The sequence below is a fragment of the Cydia fagiglandana genome, chromosome 18, assembly GCF_963556715.1.
Source record: "Cydia fagiglandana chromosome 18, ilCydFagi1.1, whole genome shotgun sequence".
NCBI lineage: Eukaryota > Metazoa > Arthropoda > Insecta > Lepidoptera > Tortricidae > Cydia > Cydia fagiglandana.
Window position 1 is genome coordinate 677,324 of NC_085949.1, and position 22,082 is coordinate 699,405.

General features: G+C 37.3%; 2 protein-coding genes across 2 annotated transcripts in view; one reads left to right on the forward strand and one right to left on the reverse strand.

Annotated features, from left to right (window-relative positions):
- Positions 1-22,082, forward strand: part of LOC134673571 (nephrin-like) — a 220,784-nt gene that overhangs the window by 131,876 nt on the left and 66,826 nt on the right. The window contains exon 4 of the mRNA XM_063531569.1: positions 20,764-20,874. Within this exon, the coding sequence (XP_063387639.1) occupies positions 20,764-20,874 (111 nt within the window). The remainder of the gene's footprint in view (positions 1-20,763; positions 20,875-22,082) is intronic.
- LOC134673245 (uncharacterized) lies at positions 1,947-7,093 on the reverse strand. Its single transcript, XM_063531208.1, has 3 exons — positions 6,960-7,093; positions 5,371-6,415; positions 1,947-2,073 (listed from the first exon to the last, which is right to left on the reverse strand). The coding sequence occupies exons 1-2, from the start codon at positions 7,066-7,068 to the stop codon at positions 5,376-5,378; spliced, it is 1,149 nt and encodes a 382-aa protein (XP_063387278.1). The 5' UTR covers positions 7,069-7,093; the 3' UTR covers positions 1,947-2,073; positions 5,371-5,375.

Consider the following 22,082-nt stretch of genomic DNA (forward strand, 5'->3'; position numbering starts at 1 on the left):
GTCCCGCGTGCAAAAGTGGAAACATATCTTTGACGTCCATTGTACCTGTATTTCATGCTACCAAAAGTTTATTTTTGAACGAAAATCAGAATTCAAAAACCACTTTTATGATCACGATAAATATATTCGTCGGAGAATGGCTAAAATGTGCCATCTGTCGCCTTCAAGAGGCGTTTTATCATGCAAACCTTGACAAATAGAGCAAACTAGGGTGTTACGTACACCTAAGTGGCGTTCGACGCAGTTCCGCTAAGACGTCATAGAGTGCGCTATTAAAACAATTGAAGTCGAGAACAATTGAAGTTATGCTGTCAATCAATCTTCAGGAGAAGCACGATGAGAACAAACGGGAGAAGATGACGTCTGTGGCGGCTCCTGGGTCAAATCCACTGGTTTGCTTAAGATAAGAAACGTATCGCGTGCTGTGATTTGTAATTTAAGGTTAAACAAACTTACCTGAAGTGAAGTTTGACCATAATTATACGAGACGTTACATCCGAAAAGATTTATTGTCACTCTGTAGTTCACTCTCAATGTATCAGGCATTGCACATAGTTTAAAGCTAGAAAATAGAATAAAAAGTACTAAAATGACTACTTTCCCCCACTCCTGCCCCACCGTCACCCGGTTCTTGCGCCCGAGTTCGTGTCATTGTTTTAGAGATACTTAAGTGCCATTTTGCGACAGTTTTGGGTATCATTTTTTGAGACTCGGAGAAAAAAATGCAGGGCAGGGCGGGTGATAAATCTTTTCGGATGTAACGTCTCGTATAATTATGGTCAAACTTCACTTCAGGTAAGTTTGTTTAACCTTAAATTATACTACGACGTTACATCCTCAAGATTTATTGTCACTCTGTAGATGTTTAGCGCCAAGCAAAACTGGCACTTAAGGGAAAGTAGCAAGACCGAATAAAATAAATGTATATGTGTAATCAAAAATTGTATTTTCGAATTTGGCATTAATTCGTTAAATTACATACTGTGCCTATTATAGTAAGCTAATACTAGGTATTTACTAATCAACGATTTACAGTATTTAAATGCTATTTTAATCATTGTCCCTATTACATACGGCCTCTGCAAAAATGTTGCTATCTTCTTCAATTACCGGCCTATTATAAAACTTTGCGAATACCAGAGAATTCTTTGACCAGCCAGCTGACTTCTTGATAAGGTCTACAGATACCCCTTTTCGACTAGCTGCTGATGTAGAAGCATGACGACAACTGTAGGCCGAAAAAACTGAGGTATCTATTCCGCTTGCTACCAATACAGACTTTATCCAACGGCTAATGGTCGAAGGGCTCGCGTTGTGGACTGGACTTTTTGTTGTTAAAATCAACTTGTCTGTTTTGGTTAAATGTCTAAATTGAGTGGTCTTTTCCATATATGCAATTAGGCATTTAGCGGGACATATCTCGACCTTATGAGGAAAAAATGGAATAATTAGCCGGGGCATAGATCTACCCGGAGCTGAAGTTTTAATTAGGTCATTAATTACAATTTCAATATTCTTTTCATTTATCTTGATATTGGATAAGCTAATAAGGGCTAGCGTCTGCATACGTTGTCCTGTAGACAACGCAAGAAGAGCTACCAACTTTTTTGTAATTTTTTCTAGAGGCAAGTCCTCATTCGGATGCCAATTACTGACTTGGTCTAATACTAGATTAGGGTCCCAGGTTGACTGATATTTTGGTAACGCAGGTTTTGTTTTAAAAACACCTTTTAGGAACCTAGCGACCCTTTCGTCATTACTGAATTGTTTGCCCAATATCAAGGAAAGTGCAGAACGAAGTGTATTTAAAGTGGAGTAACTTGCACCGGCGTTATATTCAGCCGTAAAAAACGCAAGAATATCGGGAATGTTGGTGGAGTAGATACTTATGTTATGTTTTGAACAAAACGTCCACCACTTTTTGTATCCGCCATTATACTGATTTAAAGAGTTCTTTGATAAAGATGATATTAAAATATCTATTGTGTCTAGATTTAGATTTTGTCTTCTAAATGCTTCCCGGATAATAGTGATGCCACCAGGGAAAGGCGACTCCAGAGAGGGTGTCTCTTCCTGAAAGGAGAAAGAAGCAACTGAGGCTCAGGATTGAAATATATCGGTTTTTGTTTGGAGAGCTTCATGAAAATTGGGTACCAGGGTTGACTGGGCCAGTCAGGAACGACCATTACACCTGTAGCTTTTTCATTTATGATTTTTCTCAGACTTTTGAGGATAAGTGAGAAAGGCGGAAAAGCATAAAAGAAAAAGTTAGCCCAGTTTTGCGTAAATGCGTCAATATCAAATGCCTCAGGGTCGCGTTTCCAGGAAATGTACTTGAGGCATTTATTATTTAATCTGGACGCAAACAGGTCAATTTCAGGAAATCCAAAGCATCGTGTAATTTTTTGAAATGCTAAGGGAGATAAGCTCCATTCGGTATCAATATTGCGATGACGAGATTCTTCGTCTGCCTCAACGTTGTCTTTGGATTTAATGTATGACGCATATATGTATAACTGGCGTGACTCGCACCACTGCCATATCTTTCGAGTAATATTATTTAGGTGAATATACTGCACCCCGCCAAATTTGTTTATGTATGATATGGCAGTGGTATTGTCAATGCGTAGTAATATTTCTACGTTGTTAAGATTCCGAGCAAAACATTTTAATCCATTAAAAGCTGCAAGCAGCTCGAGGAAATTTATGTGTCTTTTAGCCTCCTGTGGGCTCCAAAAACCTCCGGTTCTTTCACCGTTACAATATGCTCCCCAGCCTGTCAAGGATGCGTCTGAGAAAATTTCTAAAATATATTTGCCTTCTCGGATTTGGTTATATGAAGTTAAAATTTTATTTTTCCACCATGTAAAGTCAGGATTAAGGTGAGCACCAATACTAATAAGACTATCATAGTTGTCTCCCGATTGTTGTAAAGCAAGAAATTTTTCACGCTCTAAGGGTTTGGTATAAACCCACCCATAAGCAATCGCTGGACAGGCTGAGCATAATTGACCTAAAAGCTTGGCGAAATCACGTATCGTGATTGATTTTTTATTGTGGATATATTTGAGGCAGTCTAAAATTTTTTGTCTTTTCTTTTCTGGTAAGCCTAGACGCATATTAACAGAGTCTAACTCAAAACCGAGATAAGTCTGAACTTGACTAGGTATTAATTTACTTTTAGTCTGGTTTATTACAAAACCTAGATTTTTTAGTATAACACGTTCGCGGACGCGGATTGCATAGCATCCGTTTTTGTACTCCTCCTGGTGACGCGCCTGCTATTGCATCCGTTATTCTTTTTAAATTTCTTCGTTGAAATGCTTATCAATCCGCTTAACCACAGTATAATATTATTCATCAACTTTTCCTCTACCAGTCACCAGAGTCAAATAATGCGTACTGCCATATTACATAGTTTTATCGAAGTTAAAAATTATCCTGTGACGTCTCCAAATTGGCCCCCCTTTCTGTGACGCGGATGCTATAGCATTCGTCTTTGTATGGCAGCTCCCTTAGTAGCCCGGCAGGTGCGTCTGGGAGTGGACACATGTAATTTGGGTCAATTTCGTGCGCGATAGCGATTTTGACGTATTTTTATAAAATCGTAATTAATGTTTTTCTTACAATTTCTTTAAGTTTTTCATTGTGTTTTAATAAACAAACGTGTTTACTTGCTGTTAATTACACTACAGTAAAATTTTGATAACGATTAATGTGAAAAAGTGAGGCATGAATGTGTATACCTATTATTGAAATAATTACGTTACTAGTCATAGTTTTGGTCATATAATTGTGAATTATAGCCTGTTGGCGCTCGATGATCACCTCCCACAAGGTAAGCACCTTATGACACGCATTTGTGGTATCATTCTGTGTATATTTCATGCCTTGTATTTGGTGCAGATGCATCCGAAAAAGAATATAAAGTTGGGTGAATCATCGCTTGGCAGGAAAAGTGGTGGACGCTTTACGTCCAGAACTTAACGCGGCGGTGCGTTACAGGGAACTGAAAAAGTGTAATGCGGTACATATTGAAACTTTTGAGAAGTAGTGTTGGCGTAAAATGCTGCGTATACCTTGGACAGCTAGAAGAACAAACCTCTCATTTTAAGAGAGCTCAACATTGCAACTCGGCTCTCTACAACATGCTATGAGACCCATGACTGGGCCTTTAGATTAGAGCCGGTCTCCAACGCATAATTTGTAGGTAGTATCACATAATTTGAGGTCGAATGAAGAGCGAACGTGCTTGGCATGGGGCATGTATGAGATGGACTCAATATTACAATGATAAGCAAAGAGGGAACAAAACAGAAGAAGAAAATTGTTTGAAGAGGTCAGCAAATGAGTCTTTAGAGCAAAAATCGCGCCCTTAGGAAGTCAGAAGTCTCAGCCATCAAGTCCATCGAGCACGATGTATGAATGCTATAACATGCGATGTCATATAAAATCCCATCTTGACTACGTCATGTGACAGACATGCTTATGCATCCGAATTGTATAGCATTTGTTGTCACATAGCGTATAAAAAATATACTTCATATTGACGCGGATTGCATAGCATTCGCCTTGCATAGCATTACGCGTCATATACAAACCTAAAAGATATATTTGTAGTGACAGGAATGCTATAACAGTCCCAATATTTCCATACAAAATTTAGGTGTCCAACTGGTGTGACTGAGCGTCCGCGAACGTGTTAACGGTTTCCGTAGCGCAAGTTAGGCATTCATTATAAGTACCGCCTAAACATATTATATCATCTAGGTAAATAGCTAGTATGTAGCCTTTGCTTCTTAGAACCGCCGTCACTGGTTTGAGTAACTTGGTAAATATGTATGGCGCCAAGGAGAGACCGAAAGGTAAACACTGAAATTCGAAGGTATTTCCCTGAAATTTGAACCTCAGAAACATTTTGCTCTTATTATTCATTGGGATCAAAAAATATGCGTCTTTTAGGTCTATGGTGGACATAAAACAGTTTTTGGTCATGAGCTTTGTCACCGTTCGCACATCTTCCATTTTAAAATGTTGATGTGCAATGTGTTTATTTAGGTTTTTAAGATTAAGTATGAAACGATTAGAGCCATCTGGTTTTGGAGTAAGGAAGATACTAGATAAAAACTGTCCAGGTATATCTTTACAGTCTATCAATGCGCCTAAGTCCTTTAATTTTTTAATCTCGCAATTGATTTGCTCAATTTCTAGAGGACTAAAATTGTTATTTGCTGGAAATACATTTTGCATGACTGGACTATTAAAAGGTATGACTAGTCCTTTCACATAGCTCAAAACTACCTGATCGTCAGTAATATTACGCCATTTTTTATGGAAATATTTTAGTCTACCCGCATGGGGTACATTTACCTCTATTAGGCTTTTGGGGTCTTGTTGGGCGGCTTGCGCGTCGATTGGGCTTGACGATCGGGAACTGGCGGACGGTACCGGTATTGCTGGTGAGGGTAGCGCGGTCTCGGCCCACCCTGTCTCGGTGCTCGTTGAAAATGTTGTAATTGGTATTGGTAGTATGTTCGGGGTGGGCCCCTCCAGTTTCCCTGGTTGGGATATTTCCTAGACGTAGATGCGATAGCGTTGACCTCTTTACGCTTCACTTGTAGCCCTGATGTTTCCGCTGTTTTTGTGGCTTTTATTTTTTCTCCTAGGTTTTCGCCAAACAGGTAGGTATCCCTTTTTACGTCCGATATTATATTGACAAACTTTTTGTCAAGAGTTGTGGTTATGAGCTTTCTTCTCCTAGTGGTCTGATCGTGATGAAGGTCTAGGAAAATCTGGCTAGCTTCAGAAAGTTTCTTTAGTATTTCGACTTTATCTAAGTTTTCTTTGATTACCGCTGAAGCTAGATTTGTGAGCTCAGAAATGCCTAGACCCAGTTGGTTTTGCTCTTTTTCTAATAATTTGTCACGATATCTGACTGATTCGTTGAGCACCGATATAATCTCAGGATTTAAAATAGGGGCTTTAGCTAAACGAAAGTTATCTGGTATCAGGTGCTTTTCAGGCAGTTTTTGCTTTACATCTTTCTCTAGGCCATCAACGAGTACCCGGCCCCAACGTTTAGAGATTTCATCAGTTATTTTTGGCCCATATATTTCTTCTTTTCCCTTCGGGTCCCCGAGGGCCTCTAATATATCAGACGGCAATGTTTGTGATGTATCGGTCTCGGTGCTGATACCGGGATCAGCCGATACCGTTTCATTGACGTTACTGGGTACGGCGGAATTAAGAACTGGGTCCGCTATCGGTGTAGGTTGCATGATCACCGATTTAGGCGTTGTATCAGGAATCGAGTGTTCCGAATCAGACCACGGTATTAGGGGCACTTCGTCCTCACTACCTGGATTGTGAGGGTAATCGTACTGTTCTGGGTAGTACCGATCATAATCATTGTATTCTGTAAAGACGATAAAAAACAATTTTTAAGTCTCTGAACATAGGCTCGCTAAGCTGCTGGACTAGTGTTTTTAAGTCACTGGGTATAGGCTCGCTATATCGCTGGACTGAAAGTTTTGAGTCACTGGGCATAGGCACGCTATGACGCGGGACTGCTTAGTTGGCATACCTAGGCTTAGAATCGCTCGAGTGTATACCTAGCCTTTTAATACTTTTAATAAGTAATGTCATAATATCTGATATTCATGTTATTCGATGAAAGTCTTTCGTTTACATAACCATTACTACCTAAAATGTTAATTTTAATAAAGTAAACAACGAACCTTGATGATCCGGTAACAGTACAAAAGACATAAAAAAAGAATCTTTGTTTATATATGTTTGTTCGAGTTTGAATCGAAGCATTAATTTTTTCTTCAATTTAGGAGGGTAGATTCAATTTATTACGCATTCCACAGCATTTTGTCGTAGTGAAACATAATGTATGATAGTTTGTATTCCTTAGGTACTTACTATTGTTCTATTTAAACAAAAAAGACACTAACCTTCGTCTGTTGCCGAATCTGATGATGAACAACGGTTGAGTCGATCTTCTAATCGCCTAATTTTTTCTTTTAAATGACGATTTTTATCCTTACGTTTACGTTTTCCCATTATCACTACTTTGTGCGATCCAAAGAAAAGGATACGATATTTCGGAATGACAAAGTTACGTAACACGATGTTGCAATGCCCGCACAAAGAAAGAGAATGACACGAACTCGGGCGCAAGAACCGGGTGACGGTGGGGCAGGAGTGGGGGAAAGTAGTCATTTTAGTACTTTTTATTCTATTTTCTAGCTTTAAACTATGTGCAATGCCTGATACATTGAGAGTGAACTACAGAGTGACAATAAATCTTGAGGATGTAACGTCGTAGTATAATGAGTCTTGTGCAGTAAAGTTTGTGAGTTGGACATCGTATTTCATTGAAGGCCCTCGTCATCCACGATTGAAGGTTCTAATGTGCTGCCGATAGTATGATACGCCCACAATTCCCGACATATTTATATGGCGGTCACCGGCGGAGAGACCTTCATGTATGCCGACGACGTGGCTGTTGTTGTGTCCGCTCCTACATACGATGAGCTTGAACTCAAACTTAACTCGATCGCCGCATCACTCGCTAATTGGTTTGGCATTAATGGACTTATCCTAAACACGAGCAAAACGCATTACATCAGCTTTGATCTGTCTGGGCGGCAGGTTAGGCAGCTGTCAGTAATAGCGAATGGCACTGTAATCAACCAAGTAATGAACTCCAAATTTCTTGGCTTTGAGCTAGACAGCTGCCTCACCTGGAGTGGCCATATAGATCAAATGTGCAAGAAACTCGCAACGGCATGCTTTGCGTTAAAGCGGCTGGCTCGAGTACTTCCATTTGAAATGGTTCGAGCGTGCTATTTCGCCTCAGTCCACGCTCTCCTGCAGTACGGAGTCGAACTGTGGGCCGGGGCCGCCGATTGGGAGAGAGTCTTCCGGCTTCAAAAGCGCGCCCTTCGCGCGATAGGTCGCGTCCCTCAATGTGACTCCGCGAGGCCACTGTTCAAGTCGTTGGGAATACTCACGCTTCCCTCGCTTCTAATAATGCAAATGGCAATAAATACACGTGATGAAGTAGACTCCAATCCAATAATCGAAGCCCCGCGTAGGTACGCAGCGCGCAGCGCGCGCGCTGGAATGCTGCCACTCGTGTCGCACAGACTCGCGAAAACCAAAAAGCTAAGTCATGTAATGGGTCGAAAAGTGTACAATTGCCTTCCGCGTGAAATTGTTACTGCAAAAAGTGCGTCAATGTTCAAAACTAAACTGAAACACTGGCTCCTCGAGCAGACGTTCTATGACCACAAAGAGCTATTTATAAGTAAACCTGTCATAGAATAAGAATAATTATGTAATACCTTCCTACATATTGTAGTACCTATTTGACATGTAATTTTATATTATTAATAAATGATGATTATGATGATGATTATGATTATGATTATACAGCCTTCATAGTCAGTAAATTAAAGAACGAGTTACAATGAAACATACTGAAATCATAGTGATAATAGATACTCGCATTTATTGAGCACCTTTAGACGTGCCTACATTTTTTGCTAACACCTGCGTATCAATGTCAAAAATATACTTTATTAATATTTTAATTCCTAACTACTAGGTATTCCTAGAAATACTAGAAATACCTCTTATTTCACGAGCCAATGAATTCTCATGAACCAATACAATACTATTGTTCAATAATATTAGAATTTTTAATTTCAGAAGAGCGATATCGTCAGACCAAGCACTTATCAAGAGTAATCGAAGTAAAATGTTTTAAATCAATTGCTTTATGCTTCATAAAAAACGATCTCGCTTCCACAAACACAAATCTTCATTCCTTAAGGTTAGATTCAGGTTGTGAAAGCATTACTTGTACAGCGTTGCCGCCACAGAGCTGCATGATGTGCAAGATATGCAAGATGCATGAAATAATGTATTTTAATTGGTATGTGTATACCTAATCTCAAATTTGTATGCCTATCGGCGAAACATAGCGTTCTCACACTTTTTGTACCAACACTGTTACCTATGTTTACAAATAAATCATTTGAATTTGACTTTCACTTTGATGACCTGTCAAATATCAATGGTGAGACGACAATAGGAATGATATTAAAGTGTCATTGGAAGTATTGAATTCAGAAATAATATGTTATTGAGTAAATAAAAGTGTTTTCATCCTTACTTGTCCTATGATGTAAACAAACTCTTCTCGAAGACATTATCACACTTTTCTCCCGAATTACACGATAATAATCACTTAGAAAGTTGTTGTATACTTAAAGAAACTCACAAACTATTCAAATCAACCAAACAACCATTGAAAAATATAATTTCTAATAAGATTTCCATCAGTAATCGCAGTACCGAACGAATCACTTAATAGTATTTTCCAAGATATCATAAACCTACTTATCTACTCACATTTCAACTATCGCTTATATTGCACTTCATTTAATAACTACGTAACTACATGACTTGAACAAGGTTGAATTGGAGGATATTTTTAAAGAATGTGAACGTTAAAAAGGAATTCCGTATTTGTAATCCTGTATTCGGTGTTATACCCATTTTTTGTGTATGTATGTATTAGTAGTGTAGTAGCTACCTTCCTCAAGGTTGATGTTTTGATCACGAGGTTAATGGTAACATTCCATTTCTAACCGCAGCTGCACTACCGGTACTGATCGCGTCGCTGTCATTGTCAATTTCCATAGTAAAATTGACAGTAGTGCAGCTGTCGTTGGAAATGGAATGTTACCCTAATGCGGTAATGACAGCAACTCTAATATCAAGGAAATGACAGTGACATCGTCACTGCAACGCTGCAGAACGCTGCTGTCGCAATCGGCATAACAATATACTTACCCTTTATTCATTTCATTAAAACATTTAATACCATTCGTACGTTCAAATACTGCATTTAAATTTAATTTGTTAGGAATTTCTTTTTTTGTGATGTTTTAACGTTTTTCTAGAAAGTCACTTTAGTAAGGATATAAGGAGGAAAAGAGGGAAATACAGTCTCTTGAGCAATGAATCGTTATGTGTTCCAGTTATTTAATTACAAACAACAGAGATTTATAAATATAAAGTTAATTTTTTAAATTATATATCATGTATAGTACTCAAAATGATAAATACATTGAAATAGATATCATAAAGAAAAAGTGATCAAGACCTGTGGTGGCCGAGGCCAGAATTAAACCGGAGTCTTTAAATCAAATCAAATCAAATATCATTTATTATCAGGCAACTAAGGCCCAAAGATACATACCTTACAAACTAACATACATACAATATACAATCTTACAAGCTAAAAATTATTTCGGCGACGCGGTGGTTTTCAGTCGTGTCGCATTATCCGGTGTAGGATTTGGCAGATCCCCACGGAACCGCCGAAACACCACACCCTTCGGCCAGAAGTCCGCGCTCGCGATGGTTTCCAGCAGCGGCCGCGGCACGCGCACGACGAAAGAGCTGAAGTGCACGTAATGGCGCGATCGCAGCTGGAACACTTTCAGCTCGTAACGGATCTTCTTGCAAACATATTCCACCACATTGTCAGCCGTTGCGGAAAGGTGCAGGTGTGTGCTTTAGATTACGGGGCTCACGCCGCTGACCACTAGGCATGTGACTAGGAAAAATATAATCAAAAATAAATCAATTTGGTTTGAAGATATTTCTCAGTGAAAAAATACAACAGTACTATATATGTCGGCGGCCGATCGTAAGATCAGGCAGATCGTAATGTTCCTGTGTAATATTTTGACGATAGTCTCATTAAACCAATAGGTATATCAAAAAAAATCAAAAAATCAAAATATACTTTATTCATGTAGGCCTAGCAACAAGCTCTTATGAATATATTATTATAGGTAGGATAGGTTCGTTAGGTTGCTTCAGATGCCCGAAGGGCAAACTGCCCAGAAAAAGGAGCCCGCCGTAGCGGGGCTCCGTCGACTCAGGGACCGAGTCAAAGATTTTCACGTTTCACGATATGCCTAGGAATTTCACGATATGCCTGATCTAACGATCGGCCGCCGACATATACACAGCATGGCTATTACGATCCTTTCTAAAGACAAGCAGCAATTTTAATGGCAGCTAATTAATTGACAGATAGAAGTGCTGGAGTAGAAAAAGTTTTTTTGTATTTTCAAGTCAGTTATTTCAAAGCCAGCGTTCTATAAAATGTATAATATAATAGAAATTAGCGTCAGAAAGCTTCGAACATTTCTATTCAAATGTTCAATTTCATTGCTAATTTGAACTTCGATATTGAAAATAATTTATAGTTTCTCCTTTCATAGTTTTAACTTAATTAAAACTGAAATTAGCGGCGATAGAAAGAAATTAGTTTTAATTGAGAAAAGTTGAATGAGAGCAATATTTTCGTAATTAAGTCTTTTATAAGAAACTGAGCTCTATTTTATGTTTTTCGTTCCTCTCTGAATAGTAGAATTCTTATATATACCTTTTAAATTTATGACTGAAGTTTTGGTTGTACAGTATTTACGCTACATAATTAAAGTCAAATTTAATTAAATCACGCGAGGTATTTTTGGCTACTTTTTGACCCCCCTTGGTGATATTTGGTGAGGTTTTTGGCTATCCCCCCTCCCCCCGCGCAACCTCACGTGTATTTTTTTGATTCTTTTTCATTCGACCTAATTTTAAGATAAATAGTGTTGTATTTAGAAAATATTGTTTATTTTTCTATTTTCGTTAAATAAATTCGCTATTTTGAAGTACAGAGTGAAGATTTATGTTTAACGAAACCGAGAAAAGGTATTTACTCATGTGGTTGGTTTTTTTTCTTAGTTTTGGTTACTGTAGAAAAATACACGTGAGGTTTCCTGATTCGGTGATACCCCCTCTCCCCCAACGTGATCTATCGTGAGTTTTTCGTGACCCCCCCTCCCCCCATCGAACCTCGCGTGATTTGTGCACGACCCCAAAGTACTTAAACCCTTATTGTCTTAACAATTAATATTATGGGACATCTTACACAAATCGTCCTAGTTCCACAGCAAGATATACAAGGCTTGTGTTGTTTACTAGACGATGATATCTTTGATGTAAGTATCTATTAATGCTTAAATACGTAAAGGTCCCTTTTTTTGTTTTTCGTAAATAACTCGTACCTAAACGGCGGCTAATAGCAGAAAATTATCTTATACATCAATAAACTACGTGAGTAAATTTTTTTATAAAATTAATCTATACACGTATTCACCAGAATCAAAATAATTTATAAGAGGTTTCCGAAATATTCTCTTGAAATCATGCAAAATTGGAAATTTTCCAACGCCACATCAGTAAATGTAGGTATCTAAACAAATCATATTCCATGAACAAATTACACGCTAATTATAGTACGTGGTAAAACACTAACTTATTCTGTGGTAAAACCAATATTGACTCTAATAACATTTTACTGTTATTTGCTCTAAATTATGATTATAGAGGAAGTATTTAAAATTATAGGCAGTACCTCTAATCATAACGCGCAATTATATTTTAGGCAATTAACTAAGTAGGTATTTACACGTGAATTAATTACAGTACCTTAAATATCTACCTATACCGTATAGGTTAATACCTATATGATGCTGATAGCTAATGCTGTTCTAGAAAAATTGCTTTTCTACTTTTCTTTGTCATTTTCTTGTTAAATTCGAACCCTATTATACTTTCCCAGACACGATTTTACTAAAAAACAATCCATCCCCCTTTTGTAATGTCACAAAACACTTCCTCTACGCGTGCCATAATTTAATTAAATTCATTAATTCGAGCACACATCAAAGAATTATAAACTTAATTAAGTAAGATCAAATTAACCTTTTCGGAAATGGGATTGCCTTCCGGCCATTTTAAACGAATTGAACTTGTTTATCAGAGACGTAATGTACCTACTGAAAGCAGAGTGAGCGATAACGAAAACATGACAACATGAACGTGACAACGATCATTCGTTGTTTTGTTGTTTGTTGGATCATCATACAATTTAGGATGCTGTATTGCAATTTAGCACTGTGGCATGCATCGTCTCGCTACTTTGCCCTTTTGAGTGACTTCGCTTCTTAACCCTTCACCAGGCTGACATTTCAAAAATGACAATCGAATGTCAGACTTACACAGTGAAAATAGAACACATGTTTGAACTGCCGTATGTGGGAAATATATATCCCTTACACGCGTATTCGGGAAACGAGATAATCACAAGATCTAGAAACGATATAGAGATCAACTAGATTTACATTAGATATCGACTAGATGTGACTTGGATATCTAAGTCATAACTTGTCGAAATCGTTCAAGAGGACCTCCAGAATCGCGGAAACGTCAAATTTGACATATCTATCTTACAAATATCTTTAAATTATCCATATCGTAACTTGTTGAGGTCTAGTAGAGATTTAATACATTTTCAGAATCGAGCCGTTAGCTTGGTAAAGGTAAAATATATTATATGAGGCCTATTGTAAGCGAAATCTCAAAATTTGCTAAAATTTTATGCAAACATCCACAACCGAACTTGCATTTCAACATTTTTAAATTATTATCAAGTTCTCCATCCATCTTACTTACCCTCGTTCTCAATTCATTACAGCTTGAAATAAATTGTTCCCTCCTACCTCCCCTAAAAGGTAGAAATCAAATTTTCATTAAACAGCCGCCCAAAAAGGCACCGTGGCGTAAACGGCCAATCAACTCTGCTTTTTATATTTAAAATCAAATATTCTTTTGCGTTCCTAATTAAATTTTAATAGGGTTTACTGTCTGTATCGAATTGTTTTTTAAAGGTATAAATAGGGTACTACTTTTCGTTGCGCACCTTTTTTGGTCCTTTATTGGGATTGAAAACATAGAAGTGTTTTTTGATTTACGTTTCAGTCTTTTGCAACGTTATTTATTATAGCAGTAATAAATCCTTTTAGGGTAGAGGGAGGCTGGTTTCAGGACAGGGCATTACTAACTAAAGGTTCGTCGATTGTGACATTGCGTGAAGAAAAAAGTGACTACTTTTTTCCGAAAACTAACCTGGGTGGTTTTATTTCTGCTCAGTGTCCTCAGTTTTTTATATAAAACAGATGACTCATTTTTATGACCATGCAACATGTAAATTGTAAGTATCCTGAAAATATTCGATTACGAAAAACATCTCCCGATAGAAAATCTAATCAAAGTTCTACAAATCGACATGAGCATTTACCCTAAATTAATATAGGTGGCGCATCATTACTGCTGAATGTCCAATATGACTTTGAACTCCGGTAGCCGCTAGCCGTTTAAGAAATGTAACACTCTTACGGTAGATGTCACCAGAGTGGCACACTAAAAGCCCATATGGTGAATATTTGCTGACTTTGGGTAAAGAGAATAGATAGTATAGAGGGCTACTGCCAAAGTAAATTTTGTAGTCACGGTACATTTACTGCCACATCTATCGACACACGATTAAAACTTAAAATAAAATTGAAAATGTAAAAATTAATCAAAATATGTTTACGGATAAATGATTTTTAATTTTTATTGTTCCATACTGACCCATGTTCTTTCACTGATATGTGTTAAAATTGTTAAATATCAAACGGTGTCGTCAACGCCATCTAGCCGAGAATAGGCCAAAGGTGTGTGCGCCATCTATCCGAGAATGACTTTTTCTTGATTTCCGGGGCACGTTTTTTTCTTAGACTTTATTCATCTTATACGAAATTACATATATTATGTCTTTGCTTTGGGTTAGGTCTTAGCTCAGCATATGGCAGAGCAATGGGCTATAGCGATACAGTGGCGTGAGTTCAAGCCTCACCCAAGCCGGTAAAAATTTCCACTTTTAAATTTATTCTAAGCTTTCATTTATCTTGCTTTAAAGCTGACTTCAAAGACGGACAAACTGTCTTCCATACACTTCGTTGAAGCTGACAAACTCCGTTGATAGTATCTTCGCGTTATCGCGTCAAAGTCCCCGGCGGACTGTTGGAAGGGTCTCTCATTTAAAACTAGTTTTGACAAGTTTGGGGACATTTTTTTGCTAGTTTGCCGAGTTAGGAGTTTGACCTCTAGTATCTAAAGGGCGTAGGTTAAAGTCTCTTGGGATTTTATTTCAAAGAGCGCCAAGGGCGTTTACAGATTCAATGCATGATTCATTTTATTTAAACAGTTTTTGCTTGCCGCCGTTCCCAATTTAGATTCTATTGTTAACTATATTTTAGCAAACATAAATTAAAAATACCATGTTGCCTTTTAATCAAAAAAATTATGCACATTTTTAGTAGCAATTCCAATTAGCTTTTGTGCAAAATCTTTTATATATTTTTAAGGTGCGCTTAGTAAGACCTATGTTCGTGTTTTTTTTCTAGCGAACAAAAGTAATGAATATATTAGATAAAGGCCTTAAGATAATAATTTTTTTGGCAACCGTATTTTGATCTAAAAAAGCGCTATAATTACAAGCTTTTATTTAGTTTCACCTGACCGTTGTCTGTCTGTCTGTCTGTCTGTAATCAAATCTTGCAAGTTAAATCTGATCCACTTCCCGGTTTCCGATTGAGCTGAAATTTTGCATACATACGTAAGTCGAGTGACAATGCAATATTATGGTGTCATGGAGCTGATCTGATGATGGAGACCGGAGGTGGCCATAGGAACTCGGTGATAAAATAACGAAACCTAATTGTGTTTGGGGTTTTTAGAATTGTCTCGATGAGTATTAGTTGCCTGTGGAATGAAAAGTACAGTCAGCGATAAAAGCTTGTACCAAAAATTTAATTTTTGCCAAAAACTTATTTTTCATATATTTTTGTCTGATTGATTGAAAAAGTTATTCGTAAAGTAACCTAATAACGGCCTACCAACATCATTACTGCTTCAGATAAATAATTCATTGTTTTTCTTCCATTGGACGTCAAGTAATCTCCGTACATCCGCCTCCGGAATGAGAAAATGGGCGAATAATAAAACATTACAAATAATAAATACATCAACATTGCTTTGAGGAAAAAGCGTGTTTGGAAGATTGGGCAAGATATTGAGGGAAAGTTATTTTGTATCTGCAAAAATAGGTAACTAATATCTACATTACAAGAAATACTAAACTTATTACCTGGTGGTCTTAGAAATTATATATTTTTGCTACATGCCGTTCGTATATAATATAAGTTTAGGTACATTATTTAAAAGAAATCGGACAAGTGCGAGTTGGACTCGTTCCGTATAAATTTACCTTATTTTTTTACAAATTTATCGTTTTGAGATTTTTCCCTATCCTAGTCTATACAAAAAAAAATCGAAATCGCTCTTTTTCTTGATGCGACTGGCAAAATTATATTACTTTTCGGCAACCAAGTTTTTTAAATTAGACTCGGCTGAATTCGAATTTGCTGGTTGCACATTGAAATTTTGCTGGAAACTGAGATATTCAAGATGGCGGCCATTAACATCCTATAAAGCGATAGGTAAATACTCGTGAAACATACATACTTTCCGATAATTTGAAGCCAGGCGCGGATCCACCGTTGTGGGCACGGTGGGCATGCCCACAACCCTAATAGGGTGCCCTATTGATTCCCCGGGTAGAATTACGCCGATTTTTGTATCGCAGACGCTTTGGCAGAATTTCATTAGGTATAAGTACGCAGAGTAGTCAGTTGATCGATACGCAGATTTACTTTTCGTAGAATTATCGTTTGATGAACGTCAAAACTGCCCGAGTTACAGGTGGCCCCAAAACGCTCACAAAATAGTACAACATAAAATTACCATATAAACAATGTCAACTTACCTAATAAATAAATTGAATAACACAATTATATAATACTATAGGTACTTAGTGAAATAGAACTCCTTGCTGTATTTATATCAGCTGACAACTCAAATTATTAGTGATACAGAATAAACAGCAATTTATTAAATTATTAACTTATGGAGTCTTAAATTTAAACATTCAGAATTTTTTGTACAATTTCTTATAATAATTCCAGCTTTTAACCCTTTGACCGCCGTTGTCCGGTATAGAAGACAACGATAGAACGATACGCTGGCGCCGTCGTCTTGTATACAAGACACAAATTCAACCACTGAGTTAATGTGAAAATAATAACAATTGCAATTTCATTTACACTCGTGTTCATATTTAAGGTCTTTGTTTTTTCATTTATTTGCTTTTTAAGCCGCTATATAAATCCCTTCTTTTATAATAAGGGATTTAAAAAAATTGCTCCAATTTTCAACATTTTTCATGTTCCTCGTCGCCGTTGTCTTGTATAAAAGACAGCTAGGGATGGGAATGTTTACTCGATATGGGAATTTTTAAAGTAAATATAAAGTCAGAAATATGTTTTTATCTAAGTATTTGAGCACTTGTTAATCGCCAATTTTTTTCAACGAATAGTAGGTAACTACTTACTAGAATACGTAGAACGAGAGTCAGATAGGCATAACTATATTTAAAGTTCAGGTAGCTTCTTTAGCTCTATAAAGTAGAGTCAGACAAGTAAATTTGCCCTTGTAGATTGTGGACTATTTAATTGCAGAAGAGATAAATAAAAAAAATAATTGATGTTATTTTATAGCTTAGTGGGAAGGGATACACCGCAGCGACCGCTTCGCACAAGTGTGGTCCCTGTGGACATACCTGTTTATCAGACTTTACTTTTATTGCTATAACATTGAAGTTAATGTGTAATTTTTTTATAACAAGTCGTTGAACGTTTTTTTGATAAGAGTTTACCTATAGATTAATGTAAACCAAACTGAAATTATAATGATAGATTCTAATTCCGGAATAATATCTTCACTCATTAAAAATTCAACCCACGTGTAATTTTCACTAAAACAGTTCCGGTATATTGACTTTATCGACATATGATGCGCAGCTTTAACGTTACGCCAATAAAGTTTACGTACCGACAAGCGCTTACGCCGTTGACCTAGAGACTATTATTACTTGATCCGCGCGGAAACAGTCCTTGTCGGTCTGCACTGCGGGCAGTCCATGGGCGCCGTTGTCTTGTATAAAAGACTTCTCGTACAGCCTAGTGCGGCGATATCACGTCTTGAATCGACATTGTTTAGTGGTTGTTTTTTATGTTAAATCCCTATATTTTAAACATTTTCGGGTGTAAAACATATGTTTAATTTTGGAAATTTGGAATGAAATTAAAACAGGATAAGAACAAAGCTAAATTAAAAAGATTTTTACCATAAATTGTAAATATCGATATCACTATTTGCAATCCCTAAACTTGTTATTAGTTGTTTACTTAAAATTTGCTCTGGCGTGTGAGTGAGCGTCTTTGCGGACTAGGTCCGGCGGCCAAAAGGTTAAAATTGACTGTCATAGGAGTTTCAGAGCGCAGGTCTATATGGGTATGGAAAAGGCTCCATAGACCTTACAAAAAAATCGCATGCCATTTTTGGTAAAATTCCGACTACTTAAGGGTAGGGGCAAGTGCTCTACATGTGGACATTTTCCAGATTTTGGCCTTATTTTGTTCATAAATCATAAACTATTGATAATGTCAAAAACTTATTTATTTCTTTTGAACAGTTATTAAATAGTCTATTATTGCAGACTAGTTTTATCACGTTAGCTAAATAGGAACCAGAGATATAAAATAAATGTTAAAATTGATATTTTTGTATGATATTAGGCAGGGTTCAGAGTGCCACTTGACAAAAACTTTAAAAAAGTTATAAAACATTACTCGACTGAAGGTTGCTTGATGAAAAGATTACTCTACCAAATGAAATTCTTCTAATGATTGGTCTGCTAATTTACACAGAAGCGAACTGAATGATATGTGAATCAAGAGTCTACCAAAAGTTACATCTACGAATAATTGACTCTACGAAACCATTTTTGGCGAAACGTTAAGACGAAACAGGAGCTGAGTTTTAAATATTTTAGGTAAGTATACCCGTCTCGCTAACGGAAGCGGCTCCTAAAACTAGTGCGATAAGGATAAGTCGAAAAATCCTGCGTATAAATCTCAAAAATAGAGGTTTCGTACTCGAATGTTTCCTCCTCCAAAACTTAACCAATCCTAACCAAACTTGGAAAACTAAATGATTATGAAATTATCTGTGTCGGACCGTTTTTCGCGAATAGACAATCTGCTAAAAATTGGTCGGAGAATCAGGGTAGGCACCCCAGCTGAATACAGAGCCCTAATTATTTGCAAGAATATAGATTATTTACTAACAGGGGCAATTATTTCCAGCTTATTGCCAGCGTTTAATTTACAGCCGAAGGAGTTTTTTAGTGTAGTTATCTATAGATCTAAGCGCCATCACTTGCATCATCACACTAACCCGGGGTTAACCGGTTAAACCTGGAGTTACCATGGTTACCAGTACAATTTGACACTGGGTTAACGGTTTAACGGGTTAACCCCGGGTTATTGGGATGGTGCAAGTGGCGCTAAGTGTGTATAGACTGAAATAAATCGCTTGCGATCCCTCTGCGAATTTATTGGTCGGGGAATCATCAGGTACCCTCGACTCACACTTGGCCGATTTTGGAGTGGCTGTGACCACAACCTTTTTTGAGGGCTGGATCCGCGCCTGTTTGAAGCCGTGATGAAAGATAATTGTTATGTGATTTTGGCCGGGAGGTGGTGGTCGTGGGAACTTTGTTAAACAGCGCAACCTCTTTGAGTTTATTTTGTTAGAATTGTCTCTAGAAATGATAATTTTGAAAGAAAGTACAGTCGGCGAGAAAAGCTGAAAGCAACAATGAAATCTGAAAAAGTTAATTTCAAATTTATGTTTACGAAGACTAGGTATATAATAAAGTATAACTTTGATTGTTAAAAATAACTGTCTTTATTACATGAAATCGATTTTATTTCATTAACACTTAACTATTCTATCGGAAGATCAGCGCTGAAAGTAGGCAGCAACATGCTGAGATGGGACCATTTGGTAGTACTTTCTCCTTTTTTTGTTTTTCTCTTTTGTATGATTATCTATTTTGAGTTTGTGTTCTCGAATAAATTATACCTATTTTATTATATTTTAATGATTCATCTTTGCTGGAAATCAATTTGATATTCCGGGAAACCAAGGACAAAGCTCAAAGAAATTAATTTGCAGTCAAGGCAATTTTAGACAATTTCCGTATGATTAAGAAAATCAAAGATCAAAGAATATGAGAATAATTTGAGAACATTTGACAGTTACTTAAATTACCTATTGACTGTTTTGACGGACTTACAAATTAGAATTTGGCTGGTTAACTAACTAATTATTGTTGGTCGGAGTTAAAGTTGAGATCAAACGACTGAATAACGATTAAAATAAGCTAAGATAGAGTATATAAAACGCCTTATTTACTTTATTTACTGAATTTCCCGATAGATGTCGCTCTTTATGTTTCGAACTAGCGAACGGTTGTCTGTCGTGGGATACGTAAGATTTCTTAATTTATTTTTGTATATTGAGACAATTTGTGTGCCAGATTAAACATACTTTCTGTTTATAAAAACAAGGTGTTTGATTGAAGCTGCTTTCCCTTCGAAACCAGAGTCCAAGATTGTACATAGAGTTGTACCAAGAAAAGTCTGTAGCGATTTAGATAGCCCACGTAGCGCAAGTGTTATTTACATGTCATAGTTTTATAGAAGTTTGAGGTTAAAAATAACACTTCCACTGCGTGGGCTATCAAAATCGCTGCTGCTGCTAGATCTAACTCTAATTATTTACTTAAAACCAATGTGATTAAGTATTGATTAACTTTTTTGTCCGCAGCTCCTCCAAATCGGCCAACTATAGTGGATACCAAAACAAAAGACCAGACGCGACTGCTTCAGCCGTACAACGAGGGTGACACCTTGGAACTCAGTTGTGAAACCTATGGAGGTAATATTGACGTTTGACTTTTTGACATTTATTTTAATTTACCTATGTAGAATCGGGCTGCCAAGAGTGCGTACCTGGGGAGACCGACTGGTGGCCGTCCGGGAGGTCGGCCCAGAATCTGGGTCCAAGATACCGCTGGCGAGACAGTGTGGAAGCGGATCTGCGTCAGCTTCAAGCCAATAATTAGCAGAAAACGGCACAGGATCGGGAAAAGTGGCGTGCTCTCGTTTCGGGTGCCAAGACCCTCTTTGGGTCGCTGAGCCATAATAGTTAGTTAGTTACCTGAAGTAAGGGTAACAGTTACAGGCACAGACCATAATTTAGAACTAATCAGACCTTTATAACGTTATCCTTACATAGTTATTTAAAAACATCGATATTATAATGTTATATTTCGTTAGTGTTTGAAATTTAGTTCGGGGAAGTCGGGTACAAATTGTTTAAATTATCGTCAACTTGGGGACCAGTAATTCCCATGTTGAAACCAAGGAATATATGTATTTTCTGACCAGTGTCCGGATATTGTTCGAGTTGATGTTGAATAAACATTAACAAAAACGGTTAAATCAATTTATTTGTCTACCCCGAAAATTTATGTTAACTAATATCGGGTAGCTTAGTGTTGTTTATCATGTCTCCATTGATATTTTGCTGGGATGCATAGTCTAATAAAACATGGTCTTCTCTTCCCAGAGTGACACAAGACTACGTCACAATAACATGGCCGCTATATATAGCGCTATCGCATATTATCATATAGCGCTGTCGCATGATGACGTAGGCTTGTGTCAGTCACGTGACCACGAAAAGACGGGAAGAGAGTACCAGGCGGAGTATATTATTATACCATGCTGGGAATGTCAGTCTTCCGTGGTCACATCTAGTGCAACCTGGCTGAAACGTCGGAACAAAGGTAAGATAAAGAAATCTAATCGCCTTAGACCCGTTGAAAACATTAATTAAGCTTTTCTTCTTCTTCGTCGGTATCACTCTTGACAGAGAGGTCGTGGTCATCACTTCAGGTGTTGGTGGCAAGCTTCACAACACGTCGCCACTCTTCTCTGATAGCCGCCTTCCTCGTGCATTCATGTAGTGATTAAGCTTTTACATCTACATAATTACTATTCATTTACGCTTCCTCCAATCTATGGATTTCCTGTGCAAAATTGCATTATTAAAATTTCTCACTTAGATAACTTGTTTAAACG

What these genes read in the sequence shown, in the direction of transcription:
- LOC134673245 (XM_063531208.1), bottom strand. Translation starts at nt 7,068, where the DNA reads ATGGGAAAACGTAAACGTAAGGATAAAAATCGTCATTTAAAAGAAAAA. An exon ending in AGATTCGGCAACAGACGAAG is followed by an intron (nt 6,416 to 6,959) that starts GTTAGTGTCTTT and finishes TCGTCTTTACAG; the next exon opens with AATACAATGATTATGATCGG.